This window comes from Enhydra lutris, unplaced genomic scaffold, assembly GCF_002288905.1.
Source record: "Enhydra lutris kenyoni isolate GAN:26980312 unplaced genomic scaffold, ASM228890v2 scaffoldscaffold42, whole genome shotgun sequence".
Lineage (NCBI taxonomy): Eukaryota > Metazoa > Chordata > Mammalia > Carnivora > Mustelidae > Enhydra > Enhydra lutris.
Window position 1 is genome coordinate 9,902,527 of NW_019154126.1, and position 24,887 is coordinate 9,927,413.

The window sequence follows — 24,887 nt, forward strand, 5'->3', positions numbered from 1 at the left end:
TCCTCCTCGTCCTTCCTTAAATGTCTCTTGCACCGTCAGCAGGCCGTCGGACCTGGCACGCGCAGCACTAAGGTGCCCCAGGGTCTTCTTCCCCGTTACTGTCACAACACGGCGCCTTCTGTGTCTGAAAGTGTTTTTACATTCATCTGTTCAATTGGCCCTCACGACATTCCTGTGAGGTAGGTAGGAGGGTCATTCATTTCTCCCTCTGTGGGTGAGGAACCTGAGTCACAGAATGGTAAAATGACCTGCCAAAAGACGGGCAGATACGAATGGCTGGGCCTAGAGCTTAGGCAGGATTTCTGAGCTTGTTCTCCCTCATGGGGCCTCCCCTTAACAATATTTCGCCTCTTTTTCTGTTTATTTCATTAAGAATTTTCACTTTAGTTTTATTCTCACGTGAAGGTTATTTCGCCCAAAAGATTTTCACGATACTACCTTCCGAGTTTTACTCCACTTTTGTTCTTTAGCACTTCTCTTATCTCAAATAAATCCCTGCCTATGTACCTTGCTACCATTAATAGATTAATATAGTACAGGCCTAACTCTCCTTCAAGTACTGCCCTGTTTTTCCAGAAAGTCTACATATCTACATTAGTGTTATCCAGTTATAAATGACACACATCCCTCCATATAAAGGCCTAAAATGATTTGAGAAAATGCACATGTATAGATATATACCCATTTCACTGCCTTAGGATATGCTTCTTTAAAGCAAGGAATCTATGTATGGTGTGATGCTTATTTAAGCGGAGTATATTAATAAATACTAAGATCACAGAATGCTTCCTTAAAATACAATTGTTACCAATAATTCAAACATACAATATGTGGCCGTAGCTGAAAACACTGCAATTAAAATTTCACTTCGCCTTTTTTTGTTATGCCACTTATGACAATTTTTTTTAGAACTGGAAGGTACTAGAAAAGTCATCTAGTACAAATCTCTCCTTTTAGAGAAACTGAGGCACAAACAGGGCAAGTCATCTACCTGATATAACAAACTGTGACAGGGTTAGAACCCAGTTCTAACTGGAGTCCAGTGTGTTCTACCACACCAGCTGCCTTCTACATTCAACTCCCACTCATCAGAACAGTTTGCTCGCTTGCCCTCTATTCAGGGTTCCAGGCATATTCCCACTATTGTTTTGACTATTTCTCTATGGATCTACATTGCCAGCTTTTAGGTAAGCACCCAAGCCTACAAAATATAAAACAAAATATCTTCAAACATGCCTACACTTGTTTTATTTATTTATTCTTAGCCTGTAGACTGGAGGAAAGCCTTTTAAATTCCAAGGCTCCTATTTGTATCTCCTGAAAGTCCTGACTAAACCACTTAAAAGCTTTAAGTTAGTTTGATGATGGCCAGTAATGGCATTCCTCCTGAAGTAAACTGGAATATGGCTCAACACCTTCATATCTCCTAGAGAAGTATGTATGCTTTGGGAGGGAAGGGGATGTGTCTGTTGAGGGCTTTGTGCTTAAAAGCAGTTAACTCTGCAGGCAGTCTCTATCCACACCATCCTCAATTGTTCCCAAAGCTGTCCTCTTCCACCATATGCCATTAACAAGGTGAACGTCTGTTTACAGTATGAGAAAAAGTGATTTTGCAAAGCTCCCTAGGACAGTTTTCCAGGGCTTGCTTTCTGTAACATGTGAGACAGAAAAAAGGCTAACAGAACAGAACGAAAATTAGCTAAAAGCATTTGGAAAACAGATTCTAAATTGTTTCCACATGTTGTTCAAATGATACCCAACCTAAAGACACGTAATTATGCATATAAAGGGACCCAAAGGATATGGAATGCAAAGAATTTACTTACATTTAATGTTTTATAAAACAGCCAATACCTCATTAGAGATTATCAATATGAATCATAACACACAACTGTGGCTCCCTGTCCATTCTGAATTATATCTTTATAGTGTTAAGACACTAAGAACTAGTAAAACGGAGGGAATGATGGTTTGACCACTGAGTGCTTACTCGCAGGTATGTCACAGACACAGCAGTGAAAACATAAGAGATAAAGGTACAAATACATATATCTATATTAGCCTAATGAGCTACACAGAGGAATTAAAAAAATGAAGATCTTACAAGAATCAGTCAAGTTAAACTAGTAAAGATTCAAGCAATGAGGTCATGGTATACACCGTACTTCTGTATCTTGTCAACTAATGTGCCTCACCCTAGCCTTACCTCAGCCAAGGTCAGATGCATTAATAACTTATATGTATATAGTGTGTAGTGCTTTTAAACTTTCAAACTCTTTCACATCTATTAGCCATTTGATCCTCACAACAACCCTGTGAGGTAGGCAGGTCAGGAGTTATTACCTAGCCCCCATTTTACAGATGAGGAAACTGATGTAGAGGTAAACTAAACTGCCTTGCGTCAGAGGGAAAGCCACAGCTAACTAGCGCTCTGGACTCGGCTCCATCTGTTTTCTAGGAGACCGCTCCTCACACATACGAGAGGTCTTTCAATTAGTGGAGAAGCTTGGGGAAAGTAACTAGTGTGGATCTTCCTGCCACCCTGTGTATTAATGGTTCATCCGCTCTTTTTCCCGAAGGACCTGTAAAAGGAGCCAGGGTACCAAAAGGCAGGTGTGGGACCTGGGCTTCTACCAGTTTAGGAAAGAGACTCTTTTGCAATCAACTCCTAACTTTTGGTATTTGAAATTAACCTCTGAAGCAATTTTTCAAGCCCTAGCTGAAAAGCACCGGTGGCCTCTTCCACTGCCGTTGCCAAGCGTCTGACTGCGATCACGGCATCCCTGCGGAGCTCGTTGGCAGTATCTTGTTGAGCACTGGCCTCCTCACCAATAGCAATCAGCCTGTCCAATTTTTCTTCCTCACGCTTTGAAAGTTCTCGTGCCAACCTCCTGTTTTCTGCCAACTCAGCTGCAATAGTCCTGGCCACTGACCGCCTTCTTCGCCTCGCCCACCTTGGAGGGGGCTCACTGGTCAAAGGCCTATCCCCACCAGAAACAAAAGGAACTCTGGAGGAGACGACCGGAGGCCGCTGTGTGGAGGCCACCCCAGGAGTGTTCCGGCTGGTACTGGCGCAGGGACTGGGCTCACTGGACACACCCAGTCTGGTCATGGGGCTGCTCTGACAGGGAGCAACTGCACCTCTGAAAAGGTGGTGGGAACTGCTGTAGCTGGGGGTCCCTTGAGAGCACCCTGAAAAACAAAGCAACAATGTTGCAAAGAGGACATTCCTGTGAAGGGAATGCTTGGAGCCAGCAGCGGAGCTGAGAGACAATTACAACACTGTGGTAGTTCCTGGAAAGGCCTCTTTCCACAAGGGGTTGGGAAGATTTCAATGCCTTGGTCTGGACACTTCTGCCGACCGTTATCTTCCCTCCAAAACCTCCCCGCTGCCTTCTTGAACCCCTTTCCACGTAGCCGCCAACCCAATCTCAATTCTCACGTTCCTATGCACCCACTATAAATAATGCCAAATCGAGTCTGGTTCTAAAGAGTACTTTTTCCACATTTCAAAAGATCTAATACCTTATATACCTAGGGTCATTGCTTTTGAAGACCTGGAGCCCCTTACCTTACGAGAAGGCTTAAAAAACAGAGGGCAGGGGTCAGAAATGGAGACAAGGTTGAAGAGAACACCATCCAAATATATGCTGCTGTTTAGAACCAAGTGACTCTGGTACCCCAATCCTTCACATGCTTGGGAGTTACCTGCACCCGAGGATTCATCCCAGGAGTCCTCGAGGTCACTGGTTTCTCGCATCTGGTCACTGATTCTCAGTTGACAATCCTCATCTGATTCCTTAACTGTTTTCAAGATAGGCTGATGATCTGCTGCCTGAGTCCTTTTTGCTCTGAGAAGGCTGGTGCCCTCCTCCCCTGGGGTGTCAGAGGCCACTAGGTTCTGATCACAGTGCTTGGCCCAAGCAGCATCCTCCATTAAGTTGTCTGGGTCAGTCACTATCTGATTTCGGAGAAGCTGATCCAACGTATCATAAAATGGACAGTGCGGCGGATCACCCACACTCGTGGCATGGGCAACGTACGCCTTTAAATACAACGCCTTCAGAACTTTAAACTTGGAGCGGCACTGACGTTCGGTGCGGCGGAAGCCTTCCTGCTGCATTCGCTTAGACACAGCCTGATAGACATCCGCATTATGATGCACAGTCTGGAGGCGCTGGATATACTCTGCCTCGCCTAGTATGGAGAGAAGAGTTCGCGTCTCCTGCCGGGACCATCGGATGCCCGCACTGCTATTGGAACTGGCCATAGTGGACCGGGAAGGAAGGCTAGCTGCAGGAAGCTCCTGGGCTGCAAGGTGCAAGTCTGAAGGTGTGGGGAAGCTCTGTGTGCTCTCAGTGTACTTCCAGGAGCCAGCCGATTCTTCCCTCTCGGGGCTAATTGTTGAGAAGCCAGGTCCAAGGACCGCATTTCTGGCTGGAAGGCCATAGGGGAATGAGAGTTACAGGGAGGGTGTAAGGATAACTGTGGCAGCAAGTTAGGTGGTGCTACCTGTGAGTAGGACGCAAACAGGCAGGACGCCAAGACCAAGAAAGCCCAACTGTGAGGGTTCGCCCAGGACAGGTACTGGACCAAGAGCTCAAAAGGACATTACTGGCTTGGTAAAAGGGGATCGACTCCTCCACAAAAGAGAGAGAGTGCTTCTGAGGCTGAGACCTGGTACAACTGTGTCTATCTGTAAAAATCACCACTGTCTTGTAAGTAGGCTAAGGTGGAAATACCTGGTCCAAGAGACAGTTCGCTCTAGAGAAGTGCCAGCAGGACCATGGTGGAACAGCAGGTCTGAAGAGCACTCATCCTTTACCAGCCTTGGCCTCAGCAGCCTGCTGTGGTTACATATTACATCTGACCGTCACCATGGCACTTTGTTAAAAGATAACTTTGGGGGCCAGAAAAGTAAGCTTAATTTCTTCCTGACAATACAAAGATTTTGCATAGTATGGCAGAACACAACCATATCATTACTCTGATCATCTGCCCTAAAATAGCAAAATCCAACAGGGCCACCAGGAGCTAGATCTACAGAAATGTTCTGTATTTTGACTGTATCAATGTCAGTATCCTGGTTGTGATACTGTACTCTAGTTCTCCAAGATATTAGCATCCAGAGGAAGTGGTAAATCCAGTAATACGTTGAGTCTTTCTGTATTATTTCTTACAACAGTATGTAAATTTACAATGATCTCAAAATAAAAAATTTAATTGAAAAAAGTCCATACTGTCGGCTTCTTTTAGTCAATATAGCTTCAAAGCCATCTAGAGCTTTTTAGAGATTTTATAACCTGCAAATTTTGACACCAATTGATTTATTTTCAATATGCGCAATATTCAATTTTGTCAACACATAAACGGAGAGGGGAATATATTTATCATCACAAAAATTTAAATTCTGTCCAAAATATCATTTTGACTTACTGCACAAATACCCTAAGGAAAAAAATAAATCAAGTTCAATTTAACTAAATACAGGTAAGGGATAACAAAAAATATCTGTATGTATGAAAGAAATAAATATTAGATTTATCCATAACCCCCAAATCCCAAGATCAACATGGGGCTTTTATACTTAAATTCTCAACTGAACAAAGCAGAAAGGGAAGATGAACTTGGGGCTAAGAGTTAGAAGTCCTGAACTGCAGTCCTATCTAGCTCACCCCCCTCACTAACCAAGCAATTCCATAACTTCTAGTGTCTTGATTTTCTCATCTACAAATGGGGAGGAATAAAACCTGCCTTACCAATCTTTTAAGGATTTGAGAGGATTAAATAATAGATGTGAAAGCACTTTGAAAATTTAAAAACACTGTATCAAGTATTACTACTCCAGTGAAAATGAAAACCCCTAATTATTATGGTAATCTATAATTTGAGGAGACAGAAGTCTGGAGAAGCAAGCCTCTTTAATCTTTTAATTAAAGATACAACAGATGATTAACCTGATTCTTACTTAAGATGTTAATTAAGCTGTTTCTCTAATGATTAAATTTGTAAGCCAACTGGAAAAGTTAGTTCCCAGAAAGTGTCACAAAAGGACCTGAGAAAGAAAATCAATAGCTTCTATATAAATTATGACCAATTGTAACAAATTTTGCAAAAGTCAGCTACAGTGCAGAATAGACTTCAAATTCCCACAAAATCTTTCAAGTTCCCTCTGTCATGTAAAAAGATGAAAAGTCCAAATTACCACTTCTAAATGAAACATTATCAAACTATACGAACGTTGGCATTTATCAGTAAAAACAGATCTCTGGGCAAAAAAACAAGTGAATCCCATCCCTGAGAAAATACAACACTAATCATCAAAAGAAAGAGCCTACTGGGATAATCTCTGAAATGATTCAATCATAAAAAGCAACAAAAAAACCAAACTGATGTTTCTAGTTTCATTTCACGTTATGCTTAGAATGTATGAATACATTTTATTTCCATATGTAAAAGTATTATTTTATTCCATACCTTCTGCCAAGGATCTGCTTTACTTTCATTACTGTATTTGAAATATTTCTTATTCTACTCTGTTTTGCTGCCAATCCAACAACCTGAAAAAGAACAGCATATTACAATGCATGTAATTTTACTTATTTCAAAAATACAAACATGAGGAGAATAGTACCTCTTCATTTTCTGTGTAAGCAACAACAGCTGGAGTAACTCTGTCACCTGCATCATTTGCAACCACATCAGCCCGGCCATCCTGGAAAAAAAAAATACACAACTCTATTTATTAGTAATCTTTTGAAGGGGGGGGGGGGATATAGACACATAGACACACACACACACACACACACACACACTGTCTCATCAGACATATGCGGGTCAGTTTTACATTGCTATACCTGTAGGAAAAAAACCACTGTATCAATACTTTAAACTTGCAGATTTAATTGCCATTATTAATTTCCTAGATTTTATATAAGGTCAACATTTCACAAACAACTGCCTCATTTTTTCAATCTGCTCTAGTCAATAATTGGATCAAACATAATAACCTTCCTGTATACAATAATAAGACTTATATCACCCTTTCCAGTTTTCTTTCTTTCCTGACAAATACATCTTTCTTCCTTTTTCTACATATGATGAGGTAGCACACTAAATCCCTTTGGTTTTTCCTTCCAAATCACTTGACATTTAAATGCAAGACTAATATCAGGGGAGTTCATTATTATTGTTCCTTCCACCTCCCTACTGTTGAGAAGCGGACTACAGTTCCTTGTTAAGCCCCCTCATTCAAGAAAGGTCAAGTCAGTAGAGCATGCACCACCAACTCGCTTCACGAGCTTCGCGGGATCATCAATTCCAGTTCCAGATCTCGACCAGCAGGTCCTTTCCTGGCAAACCTTTGAAAACCTCCGGGTCGGAATGTTCAGGCCCACCTCCCGGCCAGCAGCAGCCCTGCGGTCCCCGGGGACCATCCCCCTCCGGGGCCTCCTGCCGCTCTGACATCTCCGAGACCTCCCAGGCCCCCTGCTGCCCAGACATTTCCCGGGACCGCCCCTCTTCCGGCGTCCAGAACCCACGAGGTCCTCGAGACCTCTCCCGGCCTCCTGAGGCCCTGACGTCTCCAGAACCGCCCCTCTCCCGGCCTCCCGCGGCCCTCATGTCCCCGAGACCCTCCAGGCCTCCTGCTGCCCTGACGTCCCCTGGTCCGCCCGACTCCGAGCCTCCAGTGCCCACGACGCCCCCGAGATCCCTCTGGGCCTCCAGAGGCCCTGACGTTCCCGGGACCGCCCCCCTGCAGGCCCCTTACGGCCCGGACGTTCCCGGACCCAGCGCGCCCGCGTCCTCACGACCTCTGCCAAGGCGCAGCAGCCTTTTCCGAGGAGCTGCGGAGGACCAGGCCAGGTCCGCCCGGTCCTTCAGCTCCAGATTCCCCGCAATAATACCTTTCCGCAAAACATTCCTAGGCCGGCGACACGCTGTTCACAACCCCACAAGAAACCAAAGGACTTGCCCCGCAGCCGGAGAACTCGGGGCCATCAGGCTGGAGCCCAGCTCCCCCAGTCCCTCACCTTATAGACGGCCACGCAGGCTGATGTACAGCCAAGGTGAACTCCGATGGCCGCCATGAGGCGGCAGAGAAGGCGGCAGCAGTAACGAGTGGTCTCCCTGTGGCAACAGCTTCGGGCCTCGGAACAGCCCCATCAGGCACCGCGGAAACTTCACGTTCCCGCCCGCCCACTGCGTCCGGTCCATCCGCCGCGGCCTCCCGCGTCGCCACCAATCAGCGTGAAGGTTTCGCCTTTCCTTTCAGACTGCGGGCGAATAGCTTTACTGCGTCCTCCCACCCTAGCCCTGCCAGAATCGCAGCGCGTGTGCGATCTTGCGCACGCGCCAGTCGGGGAGGGACTGGAAGGGATGTCTTCGTTCCGCCCCCCTTCTAGTTCCTTACGTGAAAGCCAATGGAAACTCGTGATTGAATTGCGTCATTTGGCCCAGCAACTCCCGGCAGATTCCACCGCCCGCTAACCCCTAGCTCTGCCCTCCGCGTCCTGTACAGCCCCGGGCGATAGCTGCGTGGCTGTTTTGGTGGACGCAGGTGGCAGGCGTCTGGAGCGGCTGGCTCATCATGTGGTTCATGGGCCCAGCCGCAGTGGTGGCCTTTTGTGCCGGACTTTGGGTGTCTAACCCGAGGACGGCGATGGGCCAGGAGGCCGGGGAACGGCCAGGGGCCGACTGTGAAGGTGAGCGGTGTGAGACCCGCTTGCATGGCCATGGCACCGCGCTGCAGCGCAGCTGTTGTCGGCTTTGGCTTCTCCCGGCGCTGGCTATAAATAATATTGAACTCAGGAAATGCAGGCCCCCGTCCCTGGTTTCCCACCGCCTTCTCCCAAGCCTGGGAAGTTCGATCCGCGTCCAGTGACACCTTGAGGCCGCCTCCCTCCCCGTCTTGTACTATTAAAGGGCTGTGGTCAAAGCCGGGGAGTTTGGATTTGGATTAGATGTTGTGTAGACGCGACTAGCTTCAGAGGACCCTAGCGCTCCATCTACGCTGCTACTGTGAATGGGCGAGTCTGGCCCCTCCCAGCCCAGGCGAGGTCTTTCAAATTTAAATTCGTTTGACTCCCAAAAGAAAAATAAAACAAGTTGTCTGTAATTGAGTTGAGGTGGTTTAAACCAGAGAACGAAAGTAACGTTTGTTAGGACTTACAGAGTAAAGTTGCTTCACAAAGGAGTACATTAACTCCTTAGGAGGAATACCCGGGATTGATTCCTTTTCTGTTCGCAGAACCTGAGCTACGCACTTGAAATCAAAACACGTGGGGCTAGGTTCCACCAACCCTTGTGCTCTGAGCCCCCATGCCCCTTCCTTACAAAATCAGCGTGATAGTACCTACTTCAGAGAGTTGTTACCAAGATTAAAGAAGAAAATTGGCTATGCTAGCCCCTTCCTCCTGGACTGCTGTAACAACCATTTTTCATAGACCAAAATAATTTATGTAAGTGTATATCCTTCTCACCCTGATGTGACCTTGGGACTCTATCCCTGCTTAACAGGAAATTGTAGATTCACAATATACATTGAATAATTGGAAGAGTGTAGTTTGTATAATAACTTGATGAAGTGTTAAGAATTGGAGTCCAGTTTTCTACCAGCCCTGCAATAATTAAACTTCTCTCCAGAAATTTGAAATATCTACACGATATCATTTTTAAATATCATTTCTAAACTTTCTATAGTTATATTTGTTCCTCTAAGTTGTAATTTTGTTTAAAGAATCTTAAAACTGCATCTATGCATTTAAAGCAGAACTTGTGAGACATAAACAATAGATTTGATTACTCATTAGTAATTTAATTTCTGGAGTGTCTACCTGAAAACGGTTCAGAAAAGCCAGAGTCCCTCAATTCATTAAATGTGAAGCTTATGCCATCTTGCCCAGATTTATTACAGCATATTGTAATTATTGTGTGTTTCATTTTTACTGTCTTCCCTCCTCTTGATCATTCTGCTCCCATTACCCTGTTTTTGGACCCATCAAGGACACTCCTGCATTAGAGCCTTTGCATTTCTTACCTTTGCCTTGAGAGTTCTACCCCCAAGTAGTCCACTTACGGTCTTCTCCGTTTCTTAAGGTTTCTGCTCAAATACCACTTTATCCAAGAGGTTTTCCTTGACCACTCCATTTAGAATAATACTATTTACCTTGTCATTTTCTACCCCCATTATCATGTTTCTTTTTCTTCACAGCCATAAGATACTTTTATTTATTTCCTAACATGTAATCCTTGAGGGTATGGACTTTGTTTTTCAACAGCCTAGAACACTGTCTGGTATTTACTAATTGCTCAATGAATATTTGTTAAAAACACAAATGACTGGCTGTTGTATTTAATATTCTGTTCCTATTAATAGCATTAGGAATGAATAGGACTTGGAGCTCTAAAAGACAACATGACTGGTCCTCTAGCTGAAAACAGCTAAAAACACTGGATAAAATAAAAATGTAAAAATATTTTTTAAAGATTTATTTATTTATTTGAGAGAGTGTGTGCGGGTGCGTGTGCTTGGGAGGAGTGGGGGAGGGTCCCAGGGAGACAAGCAAACTCTCTGCTGAATGAGGAGCCACTCTCAGGGCTCCATCCCAGGACACCTGAGATCATCACCTGAGCCAAAATCAAGTGTCATGCTCAACCAATGAGCCACCCAGGCGCTCCTAAAAATAATTTTAAGAGTAAGTTAGGAAGGCACAACCAGAGGCCAAAAATCAAGGTAAAAGTGGACCAAAAGAGGTAAAAGGAATGGTGAAGGTAGCTTTTGCCTTGAGGGCCCTCGTTACTCCAGCAATCTGAATTTAGGTTTTCATGGCTTTGGTAAAAAAAAGAATAAACACAAAGCTCAGGACCTTCCCAAGTTAGGAGTGTAATATGAGGTCTTCCCCCAATTAATTTGAAACCCTAAAGAGCTAGACCTCCGTTATAAAAGGTGACCTGGAAATAACCACAACTCTATCCCTGTCTTTAGAGACTGAAAGCAATTGTGGTATTTGAATTTTGTACCGAAAGGGAAAACAAAACTGTCTCCAGCTAACTCCTAATCACAAGATAGTCCACATATGCATTGAGGCCCAAATGCGCACAACCTGGATGGTCCCAAGCATCTCAAACTGAAATTTTAGTTTAAAGGGATTTTAGGCATCAGCAAATGGTGATCTTACCAGTAGGAATCCACCTTTAGCCCAGCCTGCAAATAGTTCTCACGGTTAAAGTCTAAGAAATAAAGGTTACATTCAGAAAAGTCTTGCACCCATGGGGAAGCCAGGCACCATAAGTGACAGCCAGTTGAGACTGGTAGCAGAGGCTAGTGTAAAGCTTCAGGTACTGGAATTGCCAGGCACAGAATAGAAAATACATTTATTATGTTCTAAGAAATAAAGGAAGGGAATGAAAATACAAAGGGCAAAAGACTCTTAAAAATGTCCAACCATATTTGGAAAAGAACCAGATTAAAATCACTATAAATAGAAATTAACGGGATTAGCAGCAGATGAGATAGAGCTGATGAAACAATTAGTAAGTAAGAAGATGGAAGAAATTGTCAAGAATGAATCATTAGAGAGAAAGAAGAAGAAAAAAAGAGAAAATCTTAAACACAGCCCTGTGTTTAAGTCTAACTTTAGAGTTAGACTCTCAGATGATTCAATAGTGAAAGGCCCAAAATCACACAGGTAGTAATCGGTAAAGCTGGGATTGGGACCCAGAGAGTCTGACTTCAGAGCCTAATCACTGAATTACTACTTATACTGCTTTCTGAGTACAGTGTTGTGGACTAAATTATTTAAGGAAATATTAAAAAATAAAATCAGAAGAATGAAGTAATATACAAATTATTCAAGAAGTTCTGGCTACTTTTTAACTCCTAACTCCTTATAACTTGTGTTCTGTTCTTAGGTAGCAATTCTCCCCTAGTCCTGGTATCAGCATGATTGGTGTCTTTTTAAAATTTTCCTCCAAAATCAAGCAGTTAATGTGGGACTGACAGCAGTTTTAGAAGGTGTGGATGGAACTAGCCCATTGCCAGTTTAATTATTCCACTAACCTAATTTTAAGCATTTATCATTATCTTTTTGAAAAACTTGTAGCTCTTTTCCTGCAGGTGGCATTCTTATATTTCCCAAACAAGTCTGGGAAACTAGTAAAATATGGTCGACCAGTTGCAGGGAACAGAGCCCAAATTACAAGGGCGGGTCAGGCCAGGTGGAGACATCCAATCAGTGGAGCACGCATACTGTCTCCCTAGCTACCAAGGAGTGTGGGTTCTGCCTTTTGGGCACCAATTCTGACCAAGGTGATAGGCTAGTTCAAATATCTACTATAGGGTAAATTGTAATTCAATTGGCCACCCGTGTGTGACCTAGCATGACTGTGCAGCTTTCTCTGTGTGTTGTAATCTCATTGGCCACCTGTGTGTGGCCAGGCTCAACCACAAGGCCTTTGCTCTATAAAAGTTATTCTGTGAGGCTGGGGGGTGGTTGCCCTCTCTGTAAGAGGCAGCCCCGACCGGTTGGTTTGATTCTTGATGCTTGGCTCGAAATAAAGCTTTGCTTGACCTTCGATTTCTATCAGTCTCACTCCTTTCATCACGGACCTAACAATTACCAAATATTTTATTGAGCTTATTGGGGATTTCTGTGACAGTCAAAGATAGTGTGGTGAGTTTTTAACATCAGTTAGGAACTATTTCAAACAGGAAAATTTTTTATATGACCTATACCTACCATCTAGATTCATTGTTAATATTTTGCTATTTTTGCTACCATTCTCTATCTTTAAAAAATAAAATAGCACACTTGCAGCCACTGTTTTCTCTCCCTTTCCAGTAGAAATGTCTGTTCTAAAGTTAATGTGTGCTTCTTTTCCATTTTTAAAGATTTTATTTATTTAATTGACAGAGAGAGAGATCACTAGTAGGCATAGAGGCAGGCAGAGAGAGAGGGGAAAGTAGGCTCCCTGCTGAGCAGAGAGCCCAATGCAGGGCTTGATTCCAGAACCCTGAGATCATGACCTGAGCTGAAGCCAGAGGCTTAACCCACTGAGCCACCCAGTTGCCCCTTCTTTTCCATTTTTAAAGAACTCTTACTATAAATGTGTGTATCACAAATAACCTATGTATTTTTTTTTTATCTTAGTTCTATATAATTGTACATTGTACATATTCATTTGCAACCTTTTCATTCAACATGATATTAGGGCACTTATGTACACTGATAACCACAGATGTAGTTGTTTATTTGTTTGTTTGTTTGTTTTTTAAAGACGAGCCAGGTAATTCCATGGCCTAGCTCCTTCAGAATATTTCTTACCAGCATTTGGTTTTGTTCTTTTTTTTTAAAAGATTTTATTTATTTATTTGAAGACAAAGATCACAAATAGGCAGAGAGGCAGGCAGAGAGAGAGAGAGAGAGAGGAGGAAACAGGCTCCCTGCCGGGCAAAGAGCCAGATGCAGGGCTCGATCCCAGGACCCTGAGATCATGACCTGAGCCGAAGGCAGAGACTTTAACTCACTGAGCCACCCAGGTGCCTCTGTAGTTCATTTTTAAAAATTGCCCATAGAATTCTACTTTCTGAGGGAAATACAGTTTATGTAACTATTCTCTCTTGGAGTTTTGGTAAGGTTTTTCCCACGTTGACATGGTTTTAAACAACGGTGCTCTGAGAATTCTTATATATGTTTCCTGGAGCACATGGGTAATGATTTCTCTAGGTCATAGAGCAAGAATTTCTGGGTGATCCATTATATGTGTTTTCAACTTAACTTTTCCCTGTTGGACTGTGGTTTTCTTACAGATATGCAGGAGCTCTTTTATTCAGCCAAAAAATACATATGTCACATCCAGTCTAGGTTCCTCATTGAGGACAGAGCAATGTAGTTAAGTGGGAGAGGTGACAGACACTAAAGCATGAGAGGCAGTGAAGAGTCAGGTCATCAGGGACTTTGGGACAATTTAGAGACTGCATTAGACTCTGAGTGATATGGAAAGCCACAGGAGGCTACTGAGCAGATGAAGTAGCGTAATCTGACTTTCATTTTCAAAGAATCTGATTAGGATGTTGGGAATTTAGTGGGTCAGATTATAGCAACCCTCTGACCAAGAAATCCTAATGCTGCTGAAGAAGATATGAAAACATCATAAAGGAACCTAGAGCTGACAAGATAGAAAAATTTATTAGTCCAAAATTGGAAGGGGAAGGAGCAATCCTGAATGGTAAACTGAATTTACACTCATTTTTGCCCAGATGACACTGGCCAAAGTAAAGATGATCTTTTGTGTGAGGGAGATGGAAGGCAAAGCCTAAGACTTGTTTTAAGTAGGGAGTCTACTAGGACACTCTTTGTTAGTCTGGGATTCCCAAATCCCAAATACTCCCTAAGAGCATGGTTGAATGAGCAATAAACTTAACACATCCCTACATACAGAGGTCTCTAAGGAAAATTTCCTTGACACTGTGCAGAATAGAAGAAAGGAATAAATACACTTCTGAGCAATTATAACCACAAGATGTCCTCACTTGGATTTGCAGCTAAATTTCACATCAGGGGTCCAAGATAATATCAAGCTCTCAATTTGGTTTAAAGTATTCCTTGGCTAGTAGCTCCTAAGCATGATACATACAGACACAAATCCTTTATGGAAATAAGGCATCATCATTTTAGGCTTCAAATAATCTCCACAAATACAATTCAAATGACTATCAAGCAGGACAAAATAAGGAAGTAGATAAAAGAAACAAATAATCAGGTAACAAGAGAAGGCAAAGGACTCTGTTTTTCACAACAAACCTTTTATAACTCACTGGCTTTAAATTAGGTGTGGGGGAGTGAGGGAGAGAAGAGGAGGGTGATTAGAAATCACAGAATAAAAATTCTTTGAGTTTTTTTTTCTTGAAGAGGAATGGGAAAATGGGGTCGTATTTGGTGGTGGGGGGGAGGAATGTGGTCTTGAGAGATCTTTCTATTGCTTCTAAGATGTGAGAAGTAACACATGCATGTTGCAGGCTAATGGGGAACGAGACAGGAGGGAGAGCGTAGAAGTGGAGGAGCAGGGAGTTAATAGGCTCTCCTTAGCAAATGTAAGGGTTGTCAAAGTTCATTCATAGAATAAAGGTAGAACATGCAGGTACAGGTGTGGTAGATAAAGGTGGCTGGACCAGGGGAAAGTTCTCTCCTGTTGCTTTTTTCCCCTCGGAGAAATAGGATGCAGGATCATGAGGTGGGAGTGAGAATGAGGTGGAGGTGTTAGACTAGGTTTGAGGAGAGAGCAGTTTTGCAATTGTCATTTGGGAAGTTGGATATAGTGGGAGTATGGCCAGAGGAGTAGGGTTGTCAAGCAGCCCTGATGGCTCACTGAAAATTCGTGGTCATGAATTAAAAGTGAGACCAGTGAGCACCACTGTGTTATTTCCTCCAGTTATGCTCAGCGAGTATAGGTACAAACTGGGTGGGGAGTTGGCTTTAATTAGGGTTAGGGTTTTTCCAGGTGCATACAACAAGGGAGGAAGATGCAATAAAGTTGAATTTATATGCAAAGAAGTGACGATAGTGTAGAACGTGGAATCTAAACTGGACAAGGAAGCATGGTTAAAAAGTGGGAAAATCAATGGATTGTACAACCTGGTGGGGTTGGGAGAACTTGGACGTTGGGTGTTAGAGGAGGTGAGCTGGAGAGATAGGAGGTGATGGTCAAACAATGGGATTTCAACTGAAATTATAGAGAGATTATGGTCATTGGTAATGATTGGATCAAAGGGTATGACCATTGCAATTTCTCATGTGTTCTAGATATTAATCTTTAGTCAGTTATATAAGTTGTAAATATCTTCCTCCCGTCTATAGCTTGTCTTATCTTTTGTTTATGATTTCTTTGGCATTATAAAAGTGTTTAATTTTGCTGTAATCAAATATATGATCTGTATTTTGTACCTTCTTTACGAAATCTTTTTTCTCTATCCTGACATCATGAAGATGCTTTCCTGGGTTTTATTCTAAAAATTTAGTAGTGATGGTCTTCCCATATAAATCTTCACCAGGGATTTATGTTTGCATTAGTTTTAGATAGAGATCTAAGATTATCTTTTTCCATGGTTAAGTTGTCTTACTACCATTTATTGCCTAGTAAATTTTTATCCTCCATTGATTTTTAGCATCACTTCTATCCTTTACCAACCTCCTCTAGATTTGTGCATTTGTTTTTAGACTCTATTTGTGCATTTGTTTCTAGACTAACTCTCCTGGTCTATTCTGTGCCATTCCCTCAGTGTTTTCAATCCTATAGGTCCAGAACCAAATCTTGATATCTGATAATATCTATTCCTCAAACTCCTTTTTCTTTTTTTTCCTTCTTCCTCTTCAAACATTTCTTGGCTTTCATTTGCTCTTGTTTCTTCATATGTATTTTTGGATCAGGTTATAAAATCCATAAAAGTCCTATTTGAATTTTGATTAGAATCACATTACTTATTTGAGAGAGAGAGAGAGAGAGAGAGAGAGAGATTGAGCACAAGGCAGGAGGAGAGGCCAGGGGAGAAGTTGACTCTCCACTGAGCAGGGAGCCCAGGATCATGACCTGAGACATGGCAGAGCTTAACCAATTGAGCCATCTAGGCGCCCCTGAAATAACATTAAATGTATAAGTTTATTTAAAAATAATTATCATCCATAATATTGAAACTTCCCATCCATGAACATAGTTTATCTTTTCATTTCTGAGGTCTACTTTAAGGTCTTTTGATCAAGTTTTGTAATTTTTTCCTCCAAAGTCTTGATATATTTCATTAAATTTATTCCTGGTTATACTAGAATTTTTGTCATGAATGTAAATGATTTCTTATTTTAAATTTGCAGTTTCCTCATTATTTCTTTGTATTAATCTGATAGCAATTTTGCATAATGCTCTCATTTTTTTTTAAAGATTTTATTTATTTATTTGACAGACAGAGATCACAAGTAGGCAGAGGCTGGCAGAGAGAGAGGAAGAGAAGCAGGCTCCCTGCTGAGCAGAGAGCCCAATGCGGGGCTCGATCCCAGGACCCTGGGACCCTGGGACCATGACCTGAGCTGAAGGCAGAGGCTTTAACCCACTGAGCCACCCAGGCGCCCCATAATGCTCTCCTTATTAAGAATGTTTTTCTACCTAGACAATCATATAATCTGCAAATGATAAAAATTTTGCTTTTTCCTTCCTCTTTTTTTTTTTTTTTTTTTTTTCTGAGAGGGAGAGAGTGAGTGTGAGCTGGGGTTGGGAGGGGCAAAGGGAGAGGGAGAGAATTTTAAGCAGGCTCCATGGAACCTGATGTGGGGCTTGATCTCACGACCCTGAGATCATGACCTGAACCCAAAATCAAGAGTTGGATGCTAAACCTACTGAGCCACGCTTTTTCCTTTCTAATAAACATTTGTTCTATTAGCTAACATATCCAGTTCTGTATTGAATATAAGTGGTGACAAAGGATCATTTTACTGCTAATGTCGGACATTTGCTGTAGAGCTTTCTTAGATATCCGTTATTAAGTCAATGCAGTTCTTTTCTAGTCTGAGCTTGCTAAGTGTGTGCATATGGATGTTTGCTTTAATCATGAACAGAAATTTGATTTTACTAAATACGTATACATCTACTGAGATGATCGTATGATAAATTGCATTAATAGCTTTTCTGATTTTAATCATCTTGGTCACTGATGTGATTCTTTTTTTATTATGATTTTTTAATGTGCATTTTATTTTCAAAACGTGAAATTGGCCAATAATTTTTGTCTCATATTGCCCTTGCCTGGTTTTGATGTCAAGGTTTGGCCAATCTCATTAAAGATTGGGAAAAGCTTTTCTTTCCTTTCTTTCTTTTCCTTTGCTATCCTTGTCGCTGTGACAGTTTATATAAAATAGTTCTGGTAGTGGGTTTCTTTTTTTTCCCTGGTGGATTTTTAATTACTGCTTCAATTTTTTAAAATGGTTTAGCTCTGTTCAGATTCTTATTTCTATGTAAGTTATTTTTGTTAAACTTTTCTGTGATGTTATCTATGCTGTTTTCAAATTTATTGAAATAAAGCTTTCTTATGGTGTTTTCTTATGATTTTAGAGTCTCTATTCTCTCTCTAGGTATGCCTTCTTTTTTTTTATCAATGTTTTATAGCTTATATTTTTATCAAATAGTTATGTATATGCATAAATTTAAATTGTAAATTTTTTCCCCTGGGCCTATATTGAAAAATGTTAGACTCTTACCCATTCTTCTCTAGATAGTGCTTTACTCTGCAGCTACTTCTAAGTAGTTTAGCTGCTTCATCTGACACATATCTTTATTAATCTAAATAAACTGATTAAAATGCTCTTTTTCAGTTTTTCACTTTTATTATCTTTGGAAAATGAATTTTTAGATCTATACACCCACCCACATCTGTCTCCTGCACACCCATTCTCTCATTTAACATACCTTTACATCACCATTTGGGGTAAAAATAAATCTCAGGGTTTATATTGTTGCGCCATGTAAATATTATTCAAAGGTGAGTTACTTAGTGCACCAGGATTTCATCTTTCATGCACATCTTTCTCCCCTTGAATTAAAACTTGCCTCAATTTTTCCTTGATCAGTTTTTGTTCTAATCATTAATTTATATCATATATATTTTTTTATTTTTATTTTTTATTTTATTTTATTTTTTCTGGCAGAACTAAAAATTATCTCTGAACAAGCTGACCACATCACGTAGTCTATTAGTTTGATTTTCTGCTTGGTGGCCTAATTCCTGTGTCCTGCTCTAACCTGGACACTCATCTCTCCAGCTTGTTGTCCTAGGACTCCCTCCCCTCCTGGGAATTTCCTTGGTCTCTGCTGTGTTCGAGCCTTTGTTTCCTGGAACCCAAGGCATTCCTTTGATTGGTTCACTCTTCTGTTTTGGTGAAGACTACTGTCCTGAAAAACATCACATGATAATATAATTTTGAGATCTTGAATGTTGAAAATAACTTTATTTACTTTGGCATTTTAATTAATAGCTTGACTATTTATAGAATTCCAGGTCAAAACCATTTTTTTCTCTAGAATTTTGATGACATTAAGCCATTTTCTTATTGTTTCCAGTGTTAGGAAATCTAATGACACCCTATTTCATAATTGTTGTTAGAGCTATTTTGATTTCAGCAGAATTATAGAATCTTTTCTTTTTTACTGGTGTTCTAAAGTTTCTTGATTTTTGTGTTTTGATATAGATCTTTTCCAATTTTGTGGATCTGTAAATCCAGATATTTATGTCTTCTGCTAAAAAGAATATTCCCTATATTGGTTCTTTGACAATTCCCTATTCTATCTTCCTGAAGCTCATTACTTAGGTATTTGTCTTCCCAAATTTCTTAAATTTTATTAATCATTTTCAATCTCTTTGTTTTTTGGTCCACTTCCTGGTGATCCCTCCTCCCCCCCCGCCCAGCCTAATTCCCTAAGTAAATCTGGTTGACTTTCTCCTTTAATTTCACAATCATATTTTTAATTACCAAGGGTTCTTACTTGTTATTTGGTTGTCTGAATATTATTTATCACTTAAAAAATTCTTTATCACTTTTTTCCTTGCAAAGAAATTGTCTTTCCTTATTGGCAATTATTTTCATATATCCTTATTTTTTCTACCTAATTTATGTGATTTTATTATCTGGTAGTTTCTATATTCTTCTGGTTTATATAGTTATACTTTTAAAAACTTAAGTTGAATGCTTACTTATTTATTTTCCATTTTTTCTTTTGAAAAATACATACTTAATGTGATGAATTTCTTTGTAAGTACTGCTTAACTGTAGTCCTTAAGTTTTATGTATAGCATTTTTACTGGAATTGAGTACTAAAACCTGTACATTTCTTTTTTTTTTTATAAACATATAATATATTTTTATCCCCAGGGGTACAGGTCTGTGAATCGCCAGGTTTACACACTTCACAGCACTCATCATAGCACATACCCTCCCCAATGTCCATAATCCCACCCCCCCAACCCCCCTCCCCCCATTAACCCTCAGTTTGTTTTGTGAGATTAAGAGTCACTTATGGTTTGTCTCCCTCCCAATCCCATCTTGTTTCATTTACTTTTCTCCTACCCCCTTAACCCACCATGTTGCATCTCCTCTCCCTCATATCAGGGAGATCATATGATAGTTATCTTTCTCCAATTGACTTATTTCGCTAAGCATGATACCCTCTAGTTCCATCCACGTCGTCGCAAATGGCAAGATTTCATTTCTTTTGATGGCTGCATAGTATTCCATTGTGTATATATACCACATCTTCTTTATCCATTCGTCTGTTGATGGACATCTAGGTTCTTTCCATAGTTTGGCTATTGTAGACATTGCTGCTATAAACATTCGGGTGCACGTGCCCCTTCGGATCACTACGTTTGTATCTTTAGGGTAAATACCCAGCAGTGCAATTGCTGGGTCATAGGGTAGTTCTATTTTCAACAATTTGTTGAACCTCCATGCTGTTTTCCAGAGTGGTTGGACCAGCTTGCATTCCCACCAACAGTGTAGGAGGGTTCCCCTTTCTCCGCATCCTTGCCAGCATCTGTCATTTCCTGACTTGTTAATTTTAGCCATTCTGACTGGTGTGAGGTGATATCTCATTGTGGTTTTGATTTGTATTTCCCTGATGCCGAGTGATGTGGAGCACTTTTTCATGTGTCTGTTGGCCATCTGGATGTCTTCTTTGCAGAAATGTCTGTTCATGTCCTCTGCCCATTTCTTGATTGGATTATTTGTTCTTTGGGTGTTGAGTTTGCTAAGTTCTTTATAGATTTTGGACACTAGCCCTTTATCTGATATGTCATTTGCAAATATCTTCTCCCATTCTGTCAGTTGTCTTTTGGTTTTGTTAACTGTTTCCTTTGCTGTGCAAAAGCTTTTGATCTTGATGAAATCCCAATAGTTCATTTTTGCCCTTGCTTCCCTTGCCTTTGGCGATGTTCCTAGGAAGATGTTGCTGCGGCTGAGGTCGAAGAGGTTGCTGCCTGTGTTCTCCTCAAGGATTTTGATGGATTCCTTTCTCACATTGAGATCCTTCATCCATTTTGAGTCTATTTTCGTGTGTGGTGTAAGGAAATGATCCAATTTCATTTTTCTGCATGTGGCTGTCCAATTTTCCCAACACCATTTGTTGAAGAGGTTGTCTTTTTTCCATTGGATATTCTTTCCTGCTTTGTCGAAGATTAGTTGACCATAGAGTTGAGGGTCCATTTCTGGGCTCTCTATTCTGTTCCATTGATCTATGTGTCTGTTTTTGTGCCAGTACCATGCTGTCTTGATGATGACAGCTTTGTAATAGAGCTTGAAGTCTGGAATTGTGATGCCACCAACTTTGGCTTTCTTTTTCAATATTCCTTTGGCTATTTGAGGTCTTTTCTGGTTCCATATAAATTTTAGGATTATTTGTTCCATTTCTTTGAAAAAAAATGGATGGTACTTTGATAGGAATTGCATTAAATGTGTAGATTGCTTTAGGTAGCATAGACATTTTCACAATATTTATTCTTCCAATCCAGGAGCATGGAACATTTTTCCATTTCTTTGTGTCTTCCTCAATTTCTTTCACGAGTACTTTATAGTTTTCCGTGTATAGATTCTTAGTCTCTTTGGTTAGGTTTATTCCTAGGTATCTTATAGTTTTGGGTGCAATTGTAAATGGGATTGACTCCTTAATTTCTCTTTCTTCTGTCTTGTTGTTGGTGTAGAGAAATGCAACTGATTTCTGGGCATTGATTTTATATCCTGACACTTTACTGAATTCCTGTACAAGTTCTAGCAGTTTTGGAGTGGAGTCTTTTGGGTTTTCCACATAGAGTATCATATCATCTGCAAAGAGTGATAGTTTGACTTCTTCTTTGCCAATTTGGATGCCTTTAATTTCCTTTTGTTGTCTGATTGCTGATGCTAGGACTTCTAGTACTATGTTGAATAGCAGTGGTGATAACGGACATCCCTGCCATGTTCCTGACCTTAGCGGAAAAGCTTTCAGTTTTTCTCCATTAAGAATGATATTTGCGGTGGGTTATTCATAGATGGCTTTGATAATATTGAGGTATGTGCCCTCTATCCCTACACTTTGAAGAGTTTTGATCAGGAAGGGATGCTGTACTTTGTCAAATGCTTTTTCAGCATCTATGGAGAGTATCATATGGTTCTTGTTCTTTCTTTTATTAATGTGTGGTATCACATTGATTGATTTGCGGATGTTGAACCAACCTTGCAGCCCTGGAATAAATCCCACTTGGTCGTGGTGAATAATCCTTTTAATGTACTGTTGAATCCTATTGGCTAGTATTTTGGTGAGAATTTTTGCATCTGTGTTCATCAAGGATATTGGCCTGTAGTTCTCTTTTTTGATGGGATCCTTGTCCGGTTTTGGGATCAAGGTGATGCTGGTCTCATAAAATGAGTTTGGAAGTTTTCCTTCCATTTCTATTTTTTGGAACAGTTTCAGGAGAATAGGAATTAGTTCTTCTTTAAATGTTTGGTAGAATTCCCCCGGGAAGCCATCTGGCCCTGGGCTTTTTTTTGTTTGGAGATTTTTGATGACTGTTTCAATCTCCTTACTGGTTATGGGTCTGTTCAGGCTTTCTATTTCTTCCTGGTTCAGTTGTGGTAGTTTATATGTCTCTAGGAATGCATCCATTTCTTCCAGATTGTCAAATTTGTTGGCGTAGAGTTGCTCATAGTATGTTCTTATAATTGTCTGTATTTCTTTGGTGTTAGTTGTGATCTCTCCTCTTTCATTCATGATTTTATTTATTTGGGTCCTTTCTCTTTTCTTTTTGATAAGTCTGGCCAGGGGTTTATCAATCTTATTAATTCTTTCAAAGAACCAGCTCCTAGTTTCGTTGATTTGTTCTATTGTTTTTTTGGTTTCTATTTCATTGATTTCTGCTCTGATCTTTATGATTTCTCTTCTCCTGCTGGGTTTAGGGTTTCTTTCTTGTTCTTTCTCTAGCTCTTTTAGGTGTAGGGTTAGGTTGTGTACCTGAGACCTTTCTTGTTTCTTGAGAAAGGCTTGTACCGCTATATATTTTCCTCTCAGGACTGCCTTTGTTGTGTCCCACAGATTTTGAACCGTTGTGTTTTCATTATCATTTGTTTCCATGAATTTTTTCAACTCTTCTTTAATTTCCTGGTTGACCCATTCATTCTTTAGGAGGATGCTGTTTAGTCTCCATGTATTTGGGTTCTTTCCAAATTTCCTCTTGTGATTGAGTTCTAGCTTCAGAGCATTGTGGTCTGAAAATATGCAGGAAATGATTCCAATCTTTTGATAACAGTTGAGACCTGATTTAGGACCGAGAATATGATCTATTCTGGAGAATGTTCCATGTGCATTAGAGAAGAATGTGTATTCTGTTGCTTTGGGATGAAATGTTCTGAATATATCTGTGATGTCCATCTGGTCCAGTGTGTCATTAAAGGCCTTGATTTCCTTGTTGATCTTTTGCTTGGATGATCTGTCCATTTCAGTGAGGGGAGTGTTAAAGCCCCCTACGATTATTGTATTATTGTCGATGTGTTTCTTTGATTTTGTTATTAATTGGTTTATATAGTTGGCTGCTCCCATGTTAGGGGCATAGATATTTAAAATTGTTAGATCTTCTTGTTGGACAGTTCCTTTGAGTATGATATAGTGTCCTTCCTCATCTCTTATTATAGTCTTTGGCTTAAAATCTAATTGATCTGATATAAGGATTGCCACTCCTGCTTTCTTCTGATGCCATTAGCATGGTAAATTCTTTTCCACCCCCTCACTTTAAATCTGGAGGTGTCTTCAGGTTTAAGATGAGTTTCTTGTAGGCAACATATAGATGGGTTTTGCTTTTTTATCCATTCTGATACCCTGTGTCTTTTGATTGGGGCATTTAGCCCATTAACATTCAGGGTAAGTATTGAGAGATATGAATTTAGTGCCATTGTATTGCCTGTAAGGTGACTGTTATTGTATATGGTCTCTGTTTCTTTCTGATCTACTACTTTTAGGGTCTCTCTTTGCTTAGAGGACCCCTTTCAATATTTCCTGTAGAGTTGGTTTGGTATTTGCAAATTCTTTCAGTTTTTGTTTGTCCTGGAAGCTTTTAATCTCTCCTTCTATTTTCAATGATAGCCTAGCTGGATATAGTATTCTTGGCTGCATGTTTTTCTCGTTTAGTACTCTGAATATATCATGCCAGCTCTTTCTGGCCTGCCAGGTCTCTGTGGATAAGTCTGCTGCCAATCTAATATTTTTACCATTGTATGTTACAGACTTCTTTTCCCGGGCTGCTTTCAGGATCTTCTCTTTGTCACTAAGACTTGTAAATTTTACTATTAGGTGACGGGGTGTGGACCTATTCTTATTGATCTTGAGGGGGGTTCTCTGAACCTCCTGGGTTTTGATGCTTGTTCCCTTTGCCATATTGGGGAAATTCTCTCCAATATACCTTCTGCTCCCCTCTCTGTTTCCTCTTCTTCTGGAATCCCAATTATTCTAATGTTGTTTCATCTTATGGTATCACTTATCTCTCTTATTCTCCCCTCATGGTCCAGTAGCTGTTTGTCCCTCTTTTGCTCAGCTTCTTTATTCTCTGTCATTTGGTCTTCTATATCACTAATTCTTTCTTCTGCCTCATTTATCCTAGCAGTGAGAGCCTCCATTTTTGATTGCACCTCATTAATAGCTTTTTTGATTTCAACTTGGTTAGATTTTAGTTCTTTTATTTCTCCAGAAAGGGCTTTTATCTTTCCGGAGAGGGTTTCTCTAATATCTTCCATGCCTTTTTCGAGCCCGGCTAGAACCTTGAGAATCGTCATTCTGAACTCTAGATCTGACATATTACCAATGTCTGTATTGATTAGGTCCCTAGCCTT

At 40.7% G+C, this 24,887-nt stretch overlaps 3 protein-coding genes across 3 annotated transcripts in view; 1 reads left to right on the plus strand and 2 right to left on the minus strand.

The window, feature by feature from the left end:
• The window catches only part of LOC111155553 (heat shock protein family A (Hsp70) member 14), a 38,210-nt gene extending 30,020 nt beyond the window's left edge, over positions 1 to 8,190 (minus strand). Inside the window, exons 1-3 of the mRNA XM_022515769.1 lie at positions 8,034 to 8,190; positions 6,635 to 6,715; positions 6,478 to 6,560 (exon numbers count right to left, since the gene is read on the minus strand). Coding sequence (XP_022371477.1) covers positions 6,478 to 6,560; positions 6,635 to 6,715; positions 8,034 to 8,090 — 221 coding nt within the window. The 5' untranslated portion in view covers positions 8,091 to 8,190. The remainder of the gene's footprint in view (positions 1 to 6,477; positions 6,561 to 6,634; positions 6,716 to 8,033) is intronic.
• On the minus strand, positions 1,802 to 5,178 carry LOC111155554 (zinc finger and SCAN domain-containing protein 20-like). The gene is made up of 2 exons (XM_022515770.1): positions 3,709 to 5,178; positions 1,802 to 3,192 (listed from the first exon to the last, which is right to left on the minus strand). The coding sequence occupies exons 1-2, from the start codon at positions 4,268 to 4,270 to the stop codon at positions 2,669 to 2,671; spliced, it is 1,086 nt and encodes a 361-aa protein (XP_022371478.1). The 5' UTR covers positions 4,271 to 5,178; the 3' UTR covers positions 1,802 to 2,668.
• A 400-nt stretch (positions 8,191 to 8,590) lies between the features above and the next one.
• Positions 8,591 to 24,887, plus strand: part of LOC111155607 (cerebral dopamine neurotrophic factor) — a 27,305-nt gene continuing 11,008 nt past the window's right edge. Inside the window, exon 1 of the mRNA XM_022515873.1 lies at positions 8,591 to 8,705. Coding sequence (XP_022371581.1) covers positions 8,591 to 8,705 — 115 coding nt within the window. The remainder of the gene's footprint in view (positions 8,706 to 24,887) is intronic.

Coding starts and splice junctions, on each gene's coding strand:
- LOC111155554 (XM_022515770.1), bottom strand. CDS start 4,270: ATGGCCAGTTCCAATAGCAGTGCGGGCATCCGATGGTCCCGGCAGGAG. Junction 3,193..3,708: donor GGATGAATCCTCGGGTGCAG/GTAACTCCCAAG, acceptor TTTGTTTTTCAG/GGTGCTCTCAAGGGACCCCC.